At 33.3% G+C, this 18,895-nt stretch overlaps 1 protein-coding gene across 3 annotated transcripts in view; it reads left to right on the top strand.

The window, feature by feature from the left end:
• Nucleotides 1-18,306, top strand: part of Spag6 (sperm associated antigen 6) — a 66,981-nt gene extending 48,675 nt beyond the window's left edge. For 2 of the 3 annotated variants that reach the window (XM_015495254.2, XM_048812713.1), the window contains exons 8-11: nucleotides 1,472-1,663; nucleotides 8,442-8,558; nucleotides 10,866-11,011; nucleotides 16,406-18,306. In XM_015495254.2, the coding sequence (XP_015350740.1) occupies nucleotides 1,472-1,663; nucleotides 8,442-8,558; nucleotides 10,866-11,011; nucleotides 16,406-16,475 (525 nt within the window). In that variant the 3' untranslated portion in view covers nucleotides 16,476-18,306. The remainder of the gene's footprint in view (nucleotides 1-1,471; nucleotides 1,664-8,441; nucleotides 8,559-10,865; nucleotides 11,012-16,405) is intronic. The other variant, XM_048812714.1, reaches the window with a different exon arrangement.
• Nucleotides 18,307-18,895: the final 589 nt, after the last annotated feature.

The following is an 18,895-nucleotide window of genomic DNA, read 5'->3' as shown; positions in this document are numbered from 1 at the left end:
TTTTGATCCTCCGTTCTTTTGTGGAAAGTCAGAAAGCTCCCGCGTAGGAGGAAGGATGAAGGCCGCAGCAGCTGCCTGTGCTGCCTCCCCGCTCCTGCTAGCTGCCCGGGAGGCTCTCCCCTTTGGTCTAGGGCTGCTGCTGGCCTTTCCCACCTGGTTTTGTTTTTCAGTTAGTTAAGATCAAGGTGGCGGCAGCAGAGGCGCACCACCCAGTAGTGCAGCTTTCTCGTCTTTTCCCGTGTAGCTCTTCAGGGACTATTAATAACGCCCTACATTTAAATAACGCTTTATAATTTTTTGAAGCACATTCATGCTCCTTATCTCACTTGTTATTCATAACAGTCTAGGCCAATAAGGCAGAGCTTGGGGGTCAGGTGGAGGCCCGGCTGCTTTTCTCCTGAATCTTCAGTCTCCTTCTATCACAGAAGGACAGGCTTTCTGCAGTCACTTCACTCTGAAGACAGGTCTGACCTTTTGTATTGGCAGACATGCATTTTTAGTTGTAGGAAAGAGCAAATGAAGAAATATGGCAGTTCTCTTTGGGAAACTGGTCTTAATAACCGAGTTAAAAGATGGAAGAGAAAAAAGTACGTATGATGATTTGGGCCTTCTCTATGGTGATGACCATGTGAATACTGTTTTTTTGTGGTACTAAATTTGAGGTGATTACTATAGTCTCAAATTAGTTAGAAAATTATCCCTGTGCAGAATCTGTGAATTAGAATTTGATTGGGGTTATTTGATTTTTTTCTTGGTTATATGGACTGTGATGTGGCTCTTTAGTTAATTGTATCTTCATTATTTAGATGAAATTGAAGCCTAAGAGTAAACTGTGAGCATATGCTATCTCTGTGACAAAAATAATCATTTCTACTTTGACATTCAGTCATGTTAAAATCAGCAAAACTATAACTTAAAAGTTGACCAAAATTAATGGAAAATTGTTTATATACTATTTCAGGAAATATATTAGTGGATATATTTCATTTAAAGGTATTTAGTTAGGTTTCTTAGACATTTCATTTTAAGTCTGTAGTATTTATTCTGTTCTCAGATGTATGTTACTTGGCAAGAATATACTTTTTTTAAAGATTCTAAATTAACTATTTTTTTAAACAAAGGAAAATAAAACATTTTAAGATCCTAAACATTTTTAATTTGTCACAGTGGAATCTGGTTTTGCCTAGTCTGTGACATCTGTTGTTTGGTTAAATGTCCCTCTATTTGGGGGGTAAAAGCTAGTAGAGATATTCGTAGTTAAGTTGGATTGTTACAGATAATTAAGGTAATTTAGTTCTAGTGATTTTATTGACTTAAGAAATGACAGCCCCTGTGATGTGCTCATTTATTGAACCATTTAGGAAAAAAAGGATCAAGGCTGAAATGATTTCTTCTAATGTTTGAAAGACACAGAAGACTCTTTAATCCTGCTCTAGATTTATAACACTTGCTCTTTTGATCACCGCTGCAGGGTGTACCCCAGTTGTCAGTCTGCCTGTCAGAAGAACCAGAAGATCATATTAAGGCTGCTGCTGCTTGGGCCTTAGGACAGATTGGGAGACACACTCCCGAACATGCACGGGCTGTCGCCGTCACAAATACTTTGCCAGTTCTTCTTTCTTTGTACATGTCACCCGAGAGTTCTGAGGATCTACAAGTGAAAGTAAGTGCTTTATTCTGAAGGGTTATATGACTATTTGTTAGATTTTTAACTCATTAAAAAATCCATAATTTTAATTTTCCTTATGGAAAATATTGCTTTTATGAGCCAAGAAATACAAATTTAGCTGAGCATGGTGGCTCACATGACTCTGGAGGCTGAAGCAGAAGGATAGCAAATTCAAGGATAGCCTATGTAACTTAGTAAGACCCTGTCTCATTAAAAGAAAGAAAGAAAGAAAAGAAAGATACACAAATTATCAGAAGAATTGAGGTTTCTCTTTTTTTTAGAAATAGGTTACCCTTGTCTCTGTAAATCAGTGATATATTTAAAGAAATCTGGGTCTAAAGTTATAAAATGAGTGGCTGGTTATTGCCTTCTACATTCCTGTTCACTTTTCCTATAAAATAGGAATTAAAGAATAATAGGATTTTTGAGTTGGAATTTGCTGGAAAGTTCTTTGGTCCATTTTACATTAAAAAAATTTAGTCCAAAATACTTTAAGGTGCTTTTCAAGGGTATAAGGCAACTAATTGGAAAGTGTCCCTGAAGTTATATATTTTACCTCTCTTAACTTCAAGTCTACCTGATTTTTAAATTACATGTCTTGTCTATTTGTTCCTTTAAAAAAATCCACAAAATTCACCAAATCATTTTTATTTTTGCTTTGTTTATTTTGGCACTAGGGATTGAACTCAGGTGTGCTTTACCACTAAGCTACATTTCCAGCCCTTTTTATTTTTTTATTTTGAGACAGGTTCTCCCTAAATTGTTTAGGGCCTCACTAAGTTGCTAAGACTGGCCTTGAACTTGCACTCCTCCTGCCTTTGCCTCCCAAGTCACTGGGATTATAAGGGGTGTACCACTTCTCATTTAATCATTTTTAAATTGGCAAGTTTAATAAAAAAATATTACTAGCTACTAAAGTGATATACAAAACTTGAATATAAAGTAGGATGGATTGTTTAATAATTTTATACTGTCAAAGAAAAAATATTTTCCAGTGTACTTCCTCTTAGGAAAACATGTAACCTGTGTGTGTATGTTACTAGGGATTAAACCCAGAACCTTATACATCCAAGGTAAATACTCTATCACTGAGCTACTTGCCCAGTTAAAATAGGTAACTTTTTGAAAGCAGCTTGTGGAATTGACTTGGATTGAGGAAAGCTCATAGAAAAGACAATTTAAAATAAAATTAAGGGGCTAGGGATGAAGCTTGGCAAACATTTAAATTTTAGTTAAAACAGTAGATTAAATGCCAGGCACGGTGGTGTACAACTGTAATCCCAGTAGCTCAGGAGGCTGAGACAGGAGGATCACGAGTTCAAAGCCAGCCTCATCAACTTTAAGGTGCTAAACAATTCAGTGAGACCCCATCTCTAAATAAAATACAAAAAATAGAGCTGGGGATGTGGCTCAGTGGTTGAGTACCCCTGAGATCAATCCCTGGTACCAAACAAAAAACAAACAAACAAACAAAAAACCCAAAATAAATTAACAAATAGGAAAACACATTTACTAAAACATAACTTTAGTTGGTATAATGAGGCAGGAAAATAACTTAAACTACCTAGGTTAGGGACTCAGAGTTATATATAATGAGTCAGTTATTTGACTTATAAGTTTTACAAAAGTGAATTTATGTTCACTTGGTGATGTTTGAATATTTTTTCTCTACAAATACACTGAAGGAAGTTGACTTCCAAGATTAACATTTTTTTTTTCAATTTGTAAAAGACTTTTTAGATCAAAGCAGTGATTTAATAGATTTAAGGCTTCCTTCACATGACCCCAACATTGAGACAATATTGGCAGTGCTTGACAGAGAGAAAAAGATTGTGTTCTCTAAGGTCTATTCTAGTTCTACAGGTCTCTGATTCTTTGAATTTCTGATAAGAAGCCACAACTCCATTTCCAGTTTTGATTTGTCTATGCACACACCCACACACCTTTGTCCAGGTATGTGTATACATATATAATTTCAATCTATGTATGTCATCCTCTTTTAACCTCATATTTCTTAACCCATTATCATTATTTTTCCTTTTTTCTCCTCTCCTCCCCAACTTCTTGTACTTCTTTTCTTTCCTCAGTTCTCCTCACTTCTCATTCCCCTTCCCTTATTTCCAGTGATCCAAAGACTCTTGGCCTCCTCTGCAGGCATAAACTGGGCCTAGGCTGTAATAGTAATTGTGTTCAATTTAGAGATTATTAATAGATAATTTATTAATATTTAAAAATAATCTCTATTCTTTCAGATTCCTGCATTTAACAACTTTTGTTTTAAGTTTTGGAAATAAAATGAAAGAATACATGTAATAGAACATGAATGATTAATGGTGGAGTTAATAGTAATTATAGCTTGAGAAACCCTTGTAAATAGTCACTTAGTAGTATATAAAAATTACATAGTGCTACCTAAGTTTATATAGCTTGGTTTTTAAAGATTATTATGTAAATATCACTGGAATAAAATAAATTGGAAAACTTCACTTTTTAAAGCAAGATAACCTTTATCATGTTTTAGTTTATTGTAGGTGGCTTTAATAGGTTAACTTAATACTACAGTTCCTTCTGCTTTTATGTGACACAGAATTTACTTTCAGGAAATACACTGGGTACTAAATTAAAAAGTGGATCTTTATAAGGCGTTATCCTGTTAGCAATCTTCCCAAGACTTGAAGTCCATCTGAATATTTTCTTATTGTAGGGACTTAATCATTCCTTTTTCTTTCCCAAGTTCTCTTGAATTGTACCAGTTGTTGTTTTAGTGGCTTAAGAATGAAGTCCATTCAAGCCTGTTTGATTTGACCCTCTCCCACTAGGGAAAAGTGTATCCAAGAACACCAGGAACTCTCTAGTGGCATTTCTCATTTGTTAATCTGTGGCAGCTTTCAAATTACAAGGCCATGTTGAAGTTCATTTTGTCCCAAAGGCATGTCAGCTTCTGTAATCATTCTCTAATTGGTTCCAGTCCAGCAGAACCAATGAGCAGCCTCATAGAATTTCTCTCATGTTGTCACTTAGCCTTATTATTTGCCTGCTCTTATGTTATTCCAAATACCTTAATCAAAGCAATACAAAACAAAACAAAAATCTTTGATCTAATAAACTGATCTGTATTTATTGTGAAAACATTTAGGCATTTTCATTTTCATTTGTTTTAATTTAGAGGCATCATTGAAATGTTCCATTTTTAGCTTGCGGCATTTGAATCAGTTTATTGTATTTAGTTATAAAATTATTTCTAATATATTTAATGTAGCTATTGTGTTTTTGTGTTCGTGGTTATTCCATCCTCACTTTTTAATTTTTTGCATGGTATTGGGGATTTAATCCAGGGCTCCTGCAAGCAAGGCAAGCTACTCCACCACTGAACTCTGTACCCCAGGCCCACTTTACATTTTTTAGCAGCTTTGTTGAGATATAATTTGCATACCATACAATTTACCCAATTAGATTTATATATACTACAGTGATTTATAGTTTACTTACAAGATTGTGAAACCATCACCATAAACTAATTTTAGAACATTTTTATTCCACACCAAAGAAATGTTGTGCCCTTACCACTCACTCCACATTCCCTCTGCATAGGCCCAGGCAACCATTAAAATTTACTTTTGGTATCTGTGGATTTTTGTAATCTGGACATTATGGAATCATACAGCATATGTGGCCTTTTGTGTCTAAGTTTTTTACTATGTAGTGTGAGTTTTAAGATTCCTCCATTATAGCATATATTAGTATTTTCCTTTTTATTTTCAAGTAATATTCCATTGTATTAATGTACCATATTTTGTTTATCCATTCACCCATTGATGGGCATTGGATTATTTCTACTCTTTGACTATTATGAATTAGGCTGCTATGAATATTATTGTACAAGTTTTTGTGTGGATGTGTTTTCATTTCTCTTGGGTATATACCTCTTGGGTCTTGGGTAACTTCAATATTTTGAGGAACTGCCAAACTCTTCCAATGTAACCATACAATTTTATATTCCCACCACAAATATAAGAGGATTCCAATTTTTCCATATTCCTGGTAGCTCTTATTATCCTTATTTTTGATTATAGCCTTCCTAAGTGGGTGTGGTTTGGTATTGCATTGCAGTTTGATTTGTGTTTACTTAATGTTTAATGATGCTGAAAATCTTTTCATATACTTTTTGGCCATTTGTATGTTTTCTTTGCAGAAATATCTATTTACACTTTTTCCCAGACAACAATAAGTATTGACTGCCATGTGGAGAAACTTGAACCCTCTTACATTGCTAGTAGGAATATAAAATGTTGTGGTTATACTGAAAAACAGTTTAGTAGTTTTCCAAAATATTAAACATAAACATATCACCATTACCCAACAAGTTCTATCAGATATCTACCCAAGAGAACTGAAAACACTTGTATACATAAAGACTTGCATATAAATTTTTATAGCATCATTATCATGATAGCCAAAAGTTGATATAGCCCACATGTCTATCAACTAGTGAATAGATGACCAAAATGTCATAAATCCATATAATAGAATCCTATTTGATGATGAAAAAGAACAAAGTACTGATACATGCTACAACATAGATAGAAATTCACAAACATTCTACATGGTGAAATATTCCAAGCACAAAAGTTTACACATTGCATGATTTAATTATTATGAATTGTCCAGACAGCCAAATTTATATAGACAGAAAGTAGATTAGTAGCTGCCTGAAGATGGTGGGGCTAAGTGGAGGTGGGAATGAGGAATGACTACAAATGGGCCTAAGACTCTTTTTGGGATGATGAAATGTTCTAAAATTAGATTGTGGAGATGGTCACATGATTCTGTAGATTTATAAAGTTCATTGAATTGTGTATTTAAAAACCAGTGAATTTATTATATATAAATTGTATCTTGGTAAAGTTAAAGATCTTAAACTCAGAAATAGACATGTAAACAAAATCTTAATTAACTGATATTTCTTTCATGTTGAATAAATAGCTGATTATAAATCATGACATACATTCCAACCTGTAACAATATAGCTATAAGTTGAGTTTATTTCTTCCAGATGAAGGATAGTAATGTTCAGTGAATTTCTAGTGTCATTAGACTCTTTTCAAGAGTTCTTGATTAATAATTCCACAGTACATCGTCAATTTGGAACTATTAGAATTAGAGGAGGGTGGGCTGGGGATATAGCTCAGTTGGTAGAGTGCTTGCCTCATTTTAAGATGGTCACAAAGAAACAGTATAACCAGGTATATTGGGAACTGAGAGTTCAATTCTAACTTATACTAGAGGTAAAGAGGGGGCTGCATTTCTTACATTCCTTCCTTTATTTAATCTAATTTATAAAACAATGTTTGAGACAAATGTGTTAAAAGATAAGAGGTTATACAAGACTACTTTATTTGGGTTTCTGAGAAATCTTAAATTCAAGAGATCCTTTACTGGTAGCACAAATAGATTGAATGTTTTTGCTGAATCCATTAACAGTTATAAAGTAATGTGAAGATTAAAATTTTCCTGCATTTGAAGAGCATTGCTAAACATTCAGTAACAAGATCACAATCCCAGAAGACCAGGTTGACTAAGCCCTCAGAGAGAGAATGTTTAAACAGAGCAAATCTGTATGGCTGCACTGAAGCACAAAACCATATACAAGCAGATGTGGAATTCCAGTGGAAAATACCTATAGATACACACAATTGTGAAACTTTCCAAAATGAAAGGGACAGGCTGTAATACAAGGAAACAAACTCACAACCAGCCATGGCTTCAGAGCTGGCTGCAGTGATGTGATATAGTCACATCAGGACTTTCCTTCAGCAATGCTATGGCAGGGAGCAGCACCATGTGGTGTCACTTTGATTTATGGAAGAGCCAGGTGTGGTGGCACACACCTGTAACCCCAGCAACTTGGGAGGATGAGGCAGGAGGATCACTAGTTCAAAGCCAGCCTTAGCAGTGGTGAGGTGCTAAGCAACTTGGTGAGACCATGTCTCTAAATAAAATACAAAATAGGGCTGGGGATGTGGCTCAGTGACCAAATGTCCCTGAGTTTAATCCCAGGTGCCAAAAAAAAAAAAAAAGAGAAAAGAAGAAATATGGAAGAATTCTGGGTGTGTGTGGGGAGTACCATGTGGTACCTGATCTTTTATTTGTAGGTGATCCACTTCCTATTGTTGAGATGAGTTTTTCTTGACAGCTGAATAGATCCTATCTGTTTTGCTTCTGTAAAGGATGAAGAAATTTCTTCCCATAACCTATAGCCACATTTCTGCAGATATGCATTGAGTAATAAACACAGTAGATATTTCTAAATACATATGTATAAACCAAGGAATCTTTTGGAGAATACACAATGTCTGATAATGTCATTCTACAATAAACCACATTGTTTTCTCATATTTATTGATTGGGAGAAATAGGATGTATTAGTTATCATAGTTTCATATATACAAATGTTACACTAATAATAAACACATATTAATTTATAGTCTATAATTTTATGCTTCATAATTTTAATTTCCTGATAGATATTTTAAAAACTCTATAAACAGTATATATTTAAAGGTTTAACAGAAAGACAGCTGTCAGGGTATTCTATAGTAAAACCAATCAAAAATAGGAGTTTGTCAGCCAGTTATTTTTAATAATGAAGCAACTGCAGGTTAGACCGGGAAATTGATTTCATTTTCAAATTCCAGGAATTTATGACATGAATTTTTGTGAAACTTTCATTGATTACTCAATTTCATATGCATTTTCCTTTGTATTTCAATAGAGCAAAAAAGCCATTAAAAGTATCCTACAAAAATGCACCTACCTACCAGCCCTTGAACCATTTCTGTACGATGCTCCTCCCAATATTCTGAAGCATGTGGTTGGACAGTTCAGTAAGGTAAGAATTGCTCTTTTAGCCTTTAAGAAGAGTAAGAAAATAAAAATGATTTGTTGACTTTTGTTGTTGTTGTTGTTGTTTTCTTCTTTAAGATCGGGTCTGGGGTTTACTACTTAACTCTCTGTATTTACACGGATAATACAGGCTAGTAACGTCCACATATAAATAAAACACTTCCTTCTTTCCCACTCTCTTCTCAGTTTCTATACTGTCATTTTAAGTATTCTCAGGAAGTAAGTGGTATGTCAACACATAAACACTTTGTAATACAGATAATATATATTGATAAGTAACTTTTAGTAGTTTTTCCCAATGTCTTTTAGTTTCATTCACCTGGGAACATGGCAAAGATCTTATAAAGAAAAAGAAAGATGTCTCTGAGCCACTGAAGTATTTTTCACGAAGTCCATGCACTTTACTACAGATGCTCTCAGACAGTCATTTGGAACCTACTTTTTTTTTTATGAACAGTTTTAACAAATGTAGCTGTCACATTTCTAAGATCATTGCAGATTAAGCGATAGTAAGTGGTAGTAAGGGAGAAAGGTCAAGCTGCTAGAAGTGGGCACGGCTGGCAGAGTTGACTACTGATAGCCAGGTATAGAAGAGAAGAGCAGTATAACACAGTCATCGGCGGTCAGGATGGCGACCTAAGCCATCAAAAATAAGTTCAATTATCTTCATATGTTTGACTTAAGAAAATGAGGTCAGCAAGGTATATACCACAGTGCTTATGCATACAGGCTCAGGCACTGAAGTATGTATGTGTGCTACTTAATAGCACTAATTCTTTACTAAAGTCTTGACCTCTCTAAATCTTAATTTGACTACCTGTAAAGTGAGAAGAATAGTGGTTTTTATTTCATATGATCAATGTAAAGATTAAATGAGATTGATTATGGCTAATTAAATCACTTTTTAAATTAGGGAAGAGGGCAAGTTCATTTTAATAGTTTTAATGCTACATAAATGCAGTACTACTGTTATATAGCATATTTCTACAAATAATGAATAAAAAGTGTATATTCTAACTTTTAAGTACATTCTACATTTTAGATACTCATATAAAAGGTAGACTTTACTAACAGCCCTTAGTTCTCGAGTCTCTCCAAGATCCCCTCAAGTGCCACAGCTACTGGAAAGCAGAGGTTATCTCTGAAGCTACCTCAGGATACAGTTCTGTGCATCAGACCCCTATGCTCTGTTTTTCCTTTCAAGAAAATAATGAAACATTTTTTTCCCTCTTAGTTATATGGGATGTGGGAGATAAAATGGCATATTCCCTTTGAAAAACCCACTAAGCAACTAATGTAGAGAAAAGACTAAAGTACTGCATGGGGAAAAATTCATTTCTTCATTTTTGTGTACTGTTGGATGCTAAGTAAGAAATTCACTAGCCGATTTGGTCATCTACCTTATCTAAGGGTAAGGTGTTGAGTGGATCATCTATAGACAAGAGTCATCAACTCTTGAAAATGAATAGTTGACATTGTTTCTGAAAGTCATTTTGTAGTTTAATTTTTTAGTCTAATGAGCAAGAATATATTGTAGTTTTATTGAACTTGCTATGAAAATGAACACTTTGAACTTGCTATGAAAATGAACACTATGCTAAGAGTTCAAAATCAGTAAATAAAAATCAGTGAGATTCATGGAAGTTAAACAATTAATTAAGGGCAAGTATCATATACTTTGCAGATGTGTACATTTGCTTCAGGCAGAATTTTTAATTTTCTTAGAGGCTTCTTAAAGGAATAATACTCAAGCAAAATCTTAAAACTATGAGTCAGAGTTAATCAGGCAAAACGGGAGGCTTGTGGAGTGTGAAAGGTATTCTAGGGGGAGGATGCAGCATGGGGAAAGGCAAGAAATAACACAGCATGCACACTTTGATGTTACTGAAGCAAAATTTAGGGTGGAGATTGGTGGGTAAGGAAGCTAGAGAGGAGTATAGGAGTTGGGCCCCAGAAGACCTTTCCTGCTTTGTTAAGGAGCTTGCCTTCAATTTCATAGGTAGTGGAGACACCCCAAATGAGTGTAAACTTTATGTTTTATGTTTACGAGTAGAACACCAATGTTTTTGCTCATATTCATTGCCTTTCTTCCATCTCCACAACATAAAAAGTTAATGCACTTCTAGAAGGAGTGCATTTCACTTCCAATCATCAGCAAATTTTGGCTTACAATGCTATAAATATATCGGGTGTACATTTTCTTCTACATTTTTTGGATACTTTATTGCTTTTTTGGTAGCAATGATCTAACTTGGAAAAGAAGAGCTGACATTTTTATTTGTTTACTTTCAAGGTGCTACCACATGATAGCAAAGCTCGAAGACTTTTTGTAACAAGTGGTGGACTAAAAAAGGTTCAAGAGATAAAAGCAGAACCTGGTTCTCTCCTTCAAGAATATATCAACAGTATTAACAATTGTTACCCAGAGGAAATTGTGAGGTGAGAATATGGACTTCAAAAAGTTCAATATTATATTGTAGTGTTTTTGGTTTCAAATCTAGATTTTTATATCCACTTTTCAAAATGTGTACTTTGAAATACTACATGAGGCCAGTGGATACCTTGACTTTTCTCTTGATCTCTTTTTAACCCTCTTCAAATTTAATTATGTTCTGATTTATACATTTCCAAATCAACCTAGAATATTATTTAAGGCATTGATATACTAATTTAATATATGCTACTAAGGAATAACCAAATACAGAGTCTAAATTAAACTGTTTTTAAATTGTGAATACCTGTTTTTGAAGAAGCCTGTAGATTGTGATTTTCATAGTTCCCTGTGTATTCTTAAGCTCACATTACATTAATGGAAATATTATTGAAGATAATAATGTTGAGTAATAAAAAGAAAGTTACTATGTACATGAGAAAAAATACATAAATAATATGTATGATATGCTGACATGCCGGTATCTCAGAGTAATCTTATAGGAAGCTATGTTCAAGATTATTATTATTTTTTTTTTTGTGTGTGGTGCTGGTGATAGAACCCAAGGCCTCATATATTCTAAGCAAGTGCTCTACTCCCAGCCCAGATAAAACATTTTTTAAATAAAGTTGATTTGCAAGCATTAAACCCAAGTCTCAGTTCTTGTAGGCCTAATGGAAAACTATACCATTAAACCCAAAATAAATACAAGCAAATTTTACCAAGAAAATAATAGAATGAATTAAACAAATGAATTTTGAAAAATGCTCACAAAGACTGAAGACTAAAAGGTATATTTATTTATAGTTTTGTAATCTTATGCTAAATTCTTTCTTCACTAATACTGAAAAATATAAATTGCAGTTTTTTATGTTATAGCATATATATAATTTATAGTTTATTCTATTTAATATCAATAATTTTTAATAATATGGTAACAATAATTTTTAAAGCACACAAAAAAGTTAAGATAAAATGTGTTTTCTGTTCATGTATATTCAGATAGAAAATTCTTTCATGAGTTGAAAGTTTATGTACCTTTGGGAGGCTTATGCAAACTCCTTTCCCAAAAGAGTTCTAATAAACCAGCTTCGAAAATATTAATCAGAAGAGCAATATATCATAACATGTATAATTACTATACAGAGAATATACAAATGTTTTTGTGTAGCATAAAATATGTATGAAACCACTAAATTTGGGATTATAAAAATCTTTTTTCAGCTGGGTGTGGTGGTACAACCTGTATCCAGTGACTTGGAAGACAGAGGCAGGATAAACCTGAGTTCAAGGCCAGCCTCAGAAACTTAATGAGACCCTGCCTCAGAATAAAAAATGAAAAGGCTGGGAGTATAGCTCAGTGATAAAATGCTGCTGGGTTCAATCTCCAGTATCCACCTCAAAAAATCTTTTATTAATATTGTTACATTAATTTTTATACTTGGGATATATGTCCATGCAGGAAGAATGCTGTTTTATATGTTTAAGATAACTCCCAATTCAATTTTCTAAAAAAAAATTAAAGAAAAATTGGGGGAAAAAGGCAAATTAAAAGATTCCAAAATGGAATTATGTGTTAGAATTTATCAATGTTAAGGTACTTTCTTTTTACTCCTTTTAAGCCATATTTTTAAATTGAGCACTGAGGGAAATTAAAAACTGTCCAATTAGAATTTAATCTGGCTGGGCATGGTGGCCTATAATTCTAGTGGCTTGGGAGGCTGAGATAGGAGGATCACAAGTTCAAAACCAGCCTCAGCAACTTAGTGAGACCCTATTAAAAAGGGCTGGGGATGTGACTCAGTGGTCCCGAGTTCAATCCCTGGTACAAGAAAAAAAAAATTTAATCTGGTGCATTGTAAAAATAACATTGTAAAAGTTAACTTGCATTCTGTCATCTGGGGTGTCCTTTTAAACATTTGTAATTATCTTGAGGAATGTTGGTTGGCTGACTTTTAAAAATTTTCTAGTGTTTTTTAAGCATTAGCTTCTATAGTGTTTTATAGAATCTTTGAAACGTTGTCTTTCTGTGAAAATAGACAAATATATTTTAAAATGTTTCTATTTTTGTAATTATATATTTCCCAAGAATCACTTGATGACAACTTTTAGAACTTTTATAGCTAATTTTTAGAACTAATGTAAGAAAAGATGATCAGTAGATACATTGTCATCTATTATTAGCCTAAACATTTATTTCATATTGCCAATTTTAGTAATCTTTAAGGTAGGCCTTAGAAGACCTAAGGTCTAGGCTGGGCCCACTCCACAGCCAAGTGTTTTTAAAAACTCCTTTGTGTTCTGTATCTCTGCCCACACTGGGGAGGGGAAGTGGATTTTTGGCAACCATCTCATCTGGGGAAGGATGCCTCAGCACAGTCTGCCATTCTGTATATTTCTGTTTCAAAACAATATAATAATGTTGCTATGATACAATTTTATATAGGTCTTATATAAAGTTAATTCACTTCCATTCTTAAAGAGTGTTTATAGAGGTAAGTCAGAATAGCAGTGGTTGACAAGTGAGAGGAAGGAATTTCTTGCTCTTTTGGGTGCGTTCATTTTGCTTCTTTGATGAGAACTAGGGCTGCATGCTCAGATTTAAGTGTCAAACAAACCTAGGTGTCTGTCTTGGTTTCATCTGCTTACTGTGTGACCTTGGATATAATATTTAAACCTTTTAGCCTTAGTTTCTGCATCTATAAAATGTAGATAATTACCTGTTTAATAGAATTAAATAAGAATGCTTAAAGGGTTTACACATAAAAATTCAATCCAGTAAGTATTTCTTATCATCCTCTTTTTGCAACTCTATTCTATTTTTCATTCTCTTGAAGATAAACATTATTATCAGCTAAATCAAATATAATGTTATAATAATATTAGAGAAACTATGTAGCAGTTCTTGGCCATTTATTATTTGTCACTGTTTTGATGAAAAAACATATCAAGCAAATTTTTGTTTCTTTTGGCATTAATAAAAGACATAAGATTATTCTGGTTTGATTTAGATTACATTTGGTTGCTAAGGTAGAGTTCCACTTTTCCTGATGAAAATCTGTTTGAATTCCTTAACATCAGATAGACTATAGTTGAAATGGGACTTTCTGACAGCTAATGAACAACTTAGAATATATATATTTATTTATGGACCTATATTCTGAGACACATCTGTATGCACTTATGGGAAGGTAGGCAGTGCTCAGTGTCTACTCTGCTAAGGGTGAGGGGAGAAAGTGACCAGCACATTTTCTTTTCTGTGGGGATCATAAGGTTTCTGAGATCTCTGGGAAAGAGGTACAGCAATGGCAGTTAGTTTGGAGCCAAGGAAAACCTCAAGAATTATTGGCAGATCCTAATTGATTTATTGAGGGTCTTTATTATAAAACAACAATGTTCAATAGAAATATAATGTGAGCCAAATATGTAATTTCAAAATGTCTTGCAGCTATATTAAAAAATGCAAAACAAAACAAGGTAAATAAATTCTAATGATATATTTTTGTTAGTCAAAAATATATCCAAATGTTTTTATTTCAACTTGTAATCAAATATAAAAGATTATAAATAAGTTACTTTATATTTTAGAAATATTTTATTGCTTCCAGCACATCTTAATTCAGATGCTAAATTTCACTGGAAATACTTGACCTATATTTAGATTATGTAAAATTTGCACTTAAAAAAGTAGACTCACAGATATTCTAAATATACCTAATTGTTTTTCAATAATTTAATTGCCAATTTTGAATTTGAGATTAAATTTAAAAATTCAGTTCCTCAAACACAGTAGCCATATTTCTACTACTCAACAGCCGCATGTGGGTGGTTGCTATCATATTAAACAGTACAATTTTAAAGATTAAAAAAAAAGTTTTGTTTCTAGCCTTCATTTTTTTGCAGTACTGATGATTGAACCCAGGGTCACACATGCTAGGCAAATGCTCTGCTATTGAGCTACATCCCCAGCTCTTTTTATTTTATTTTGATACAAGGTCTGCCTAAGTTGTCCAGTTGGCCTCAACCTTGGTAATCCTCCTTCATCCACTCCCAAAAAGCTGGGATTATTAATATATGCCTCCACGCCCAGCAAACTTCTTGCATTTATACAGAATGTACTTTTCTTGTGTCTGACACATTTATAAGGCTTAGGAAAGTGAGGCCTGCTTTAAAATTTGTGACTAACTCAGACCAGGAGAGAAATATTTGTGAATTCCTCAGCACAAGAACACTTCAAAGAAATCCAATGGTGAAATATTTTTTTCAAGCTTAGCAGGCCTTTTGAGGAGAAACATTTTTAAGGTAGCTTTTTATGTATGTATGTATATATGTATGTTCTGTTTAATTATGACTGTGTGTAAGCATACTACTGAGAAAACACATCCCTGTTTTGTTCAGCTTAACTTGACAAATCATGGAACAAATAAGTGTATACAAATTATGAGTTTTTAAGTCAAGCATCTAGGCATAAAGATAAGTAACAAAGGGCAAAGCAAATCCCTAACAATAGGTTTTATCTAGAGAAAATACTTCAGAAGCTTAATTATTTTGAGTGAATTGGAAATTTTTAAATTATACTTTAGATTTTTAAATCTATCATATTCCAGAATGCCTGACAAATTTTATTTGACATGTTTTTACATACATGCAAATTTTTTCCAGGCATATCAAACATCCAACAATGCATTAATCGATATATTTAATACTTTTACATTAAAATTTTTATAAAATGTTCAGTGTATAGATATAAATTCATAGTACTAAATATGCCCAAGAACTAATGAAAATGGTTAATTCTAAATATATATGATATAAATATTTGTAAACCATTTATTAAATACTTCTTCAATATGAATTCTACTCCCCCCCAATTTTTGTTTTTATGGGCATTCACTAAGAGGGCTGGCAGCGTTAGGGAGGTGGCTCAGAGGCAGAACACTTTGCTTCAGACGTGCAAGGCCCTGGGTTCAATCTCCAGTAACACACACACACACACACACAGAAATGAATTCTAAGGCAATGTGGAATTTGATTATTGATAATAAGTTATATAGTCTAATTTATGAAAAAATCTATCAGCTATGACCCTTAAAGCAACATTACTCACTTGGTATAATAAAGTCTCTGTAATAAGATACTGTCACTGGATCAAAGGTTCATACTTGGAAGACATCCCTTTTGCCATTATATTTATATTCCCTAAGTGTTTTGCTATTTGTGAACTGATACTCTCTTCTTTGAATCTCTCTAAACTTATTCATAAAGCATTACTAAAACACAATTATTCAGGGTTTATGTGAGGCTTTATTCACAGAATTATTTCAGATAAACTCCTTAAATAAATTTTTTATGTCCACTGTGCTGACTTTAATAAATATCTAATAGCAAATTTTCTTTTCCAGGTACTATTCCCCTGGATATTCAGAGACACTTCTGCAGAGAGTGGACAGCTATCAACCACTTATCAACTAAACAAAGTTATATATTAATACTCAAATTCACAGCAGAGAATTTGTGATTACTGTTATAATTGTTAAAGTTCTTTATAAATATTCAAACTTAAGTACATTCTAGATTTATTCAATGTGACATACCTTTAGATAATATTTTCTAAATTTATGCAATACTTTAAAAATTAGTAGCTTGAATACATGAGGAAATATTCATATTCATTTGCATGCATAGGATTTGTATTTGCTCTAAAGGTAGATTTAAAAAGACATAAAAGGGTTTTTAAGGTATCTGTTATTTTTCTGCTAAACAGCACTCATACATACATACCCCCTCCAACTACACAGAGGTAAGAGATAACGTTCAATGTTTTTTTGGCCAACTTCCTTTGGCAAGGAAAAACTGATCTTGCAGATTACACATTAGGATCTAGAAGAAAAATAGTTAAAAGAGAAACTGATGACGGGAATACAGGACTCCAATGCTGGTTGCATAAATGCATTAAACTCACAGAATCTAGGGATAACTTGTCAGGTTAAGAATTTAAGAAGGCCCTTCTCTTTATCACAACATTTGGAAGTTCTTTTTACCTAAAGTGTTCCTTATCCTACACAGGGCTGGCTTTGTTCATGAATAAACAAGGAAGCAGGCATAAAAAATGGGCTGTCAGTATTCCCTTGTTCTAGGTTGTTCACTTTCCCAAATTTCAAAGCTACATGTTTTTTTTAGGGATTTAAGGGAATAATTTGTAAAGAATACCTATAGGCTCAAATTTATATACATTTTCACTTAGGAAGCTGTAAAGGGATTAAAGAGTATTTTAATAAAATTTTAAATAAAAGAATATTAGAATTGTTTTTTTTTTCCTTATCTAGTATTTTTCTGACTTTGGGGAATCTTTGGATTTGGGAGTCTTGTTTTGTATGTGCCTTTAAATCTAAAAGGAATGTTGTTTATGATGATCTTTCTGGGAGACTTTCAGAGAAAGTGACAACCTGGAGAGCCCCCAGGACACCATGGGTCCAATCTGGTTTTCTTTTCAGGTTTTCTTTTTGGATTCTTCACCCCCCACCTCCCACAAAAGGAACCTAATCATTTAATTTTGGCATTTTTCTGGACTCATCTTTGTCATCATTATTTCCAAATAGTGCATAATTTGTTGTGTCTTTTAAAATTCATCAAACACAAGGATTGTCCCATTTTCCCCCCTTATGACAGGCTAGGATTGCTAAGTGATTTCATTTTTTTGTTTTAGTCTAGGGATTGAACCCATGGCCTTGCACATGTTAAATAGGTGCTCTCCCATTGAGCTACACCTCCAGTCCCTGGATTCATTGTTAAATACTTTCTGGGGCCTGTTTTGTTTTCTTGTAGCAATATCTTTCACTCCTTGTGTCAGAAAGTGTAACTTTTATTACCAATTTTATAACTTACTTTCTTTCCTCCCATCTCATTTGTCTTATAAGCCTTTAATAACTTGAGAAAGTAAAAGTAGTTTTTATCTTTTTTCTTTAAGACTGTTTTTCTTATGATGACTATGTTGGTAATGATGGAAACTAGTTCATATAGGTTAAAACATCCTCAGATATGATTGGAATGGTGACTGTCCTATGTTTTCTTGAAATTGTGCTTTGTACTTGATATGAAAAAACATTATGCATCATTTCATACATATAAAATATAGAACTAAACTAGAAAGTAATAAATATTTAATACTATTCAGGTGTGTTTGTAATTTGATCATACACAATTTGGAAGTTTTATGCTTTGAAGTGTTTCTTAACATAAAACACTTTAAACAACATGAAGCTTTCTTTACTTTGTTTTTTAATAAAAAAAATTTTTTCATTTGTATTAGAGCAAAAATAGTGTCTCTCATTGATGATATCCTCTGATATTTTCATTCCTGGTTTGAGTTGTACCAATTCCAATTCTCTATGGAAACTAACTGCTGTCCCACTGTTCCCAACCCCTTGTAGTTTATTTAAAATTCAATTATTTCACTGATACAAACTGTTTTTAGGACTTCAGTTCAGGAATAGACTTGGTTGAACCTTATTATTATAGATGCAAGCAATTTACCTCTTGGGGGCATAGATTAAATGAGTTGGTACCTGAAAGAGATGTTGAAACATCTCTTTAAGAAACTAATCTAGAAACTAGTCTGTTAAGTGGTAAGCCTGATAAATACTTGTTCAGTTTACTTTAAGGATGCTTATGAAAATAACTTGCAATGGTTCATGTAACCATTTTGCAACTGTTCAATTTATATAAACATGATGTGTGATTTATAGGAAATCTGATAGTCAATGACAGTCTACACATTTTGATGGGCAATTGTGCATTATCCCTTCATGCACCATACTCTTGGATAAGTAGAGTTTCAGCCAGATGATTTATGATAAAGAAAAACTACATTTCCTGCCCTCATGGAGTTTTCT

This window comes from Marmota marmota, unplaced genomic scaffold (genome assembly GCF_001458135.2).
Source record: "Marmota marmota marmota unplaced genomic scaffold, marMar, whole genome shotgun sequence".
NCBI classification, from domain to species: domain Eukaryota; kingdom Metazoa; phylum Chordata; class Mammalia; order Rodentia; family Sciuridae; genus Marmota; species Marmota marmota.
This window is presented reverse-complemented; position numbering and strand designations above follow the sequence as displayed.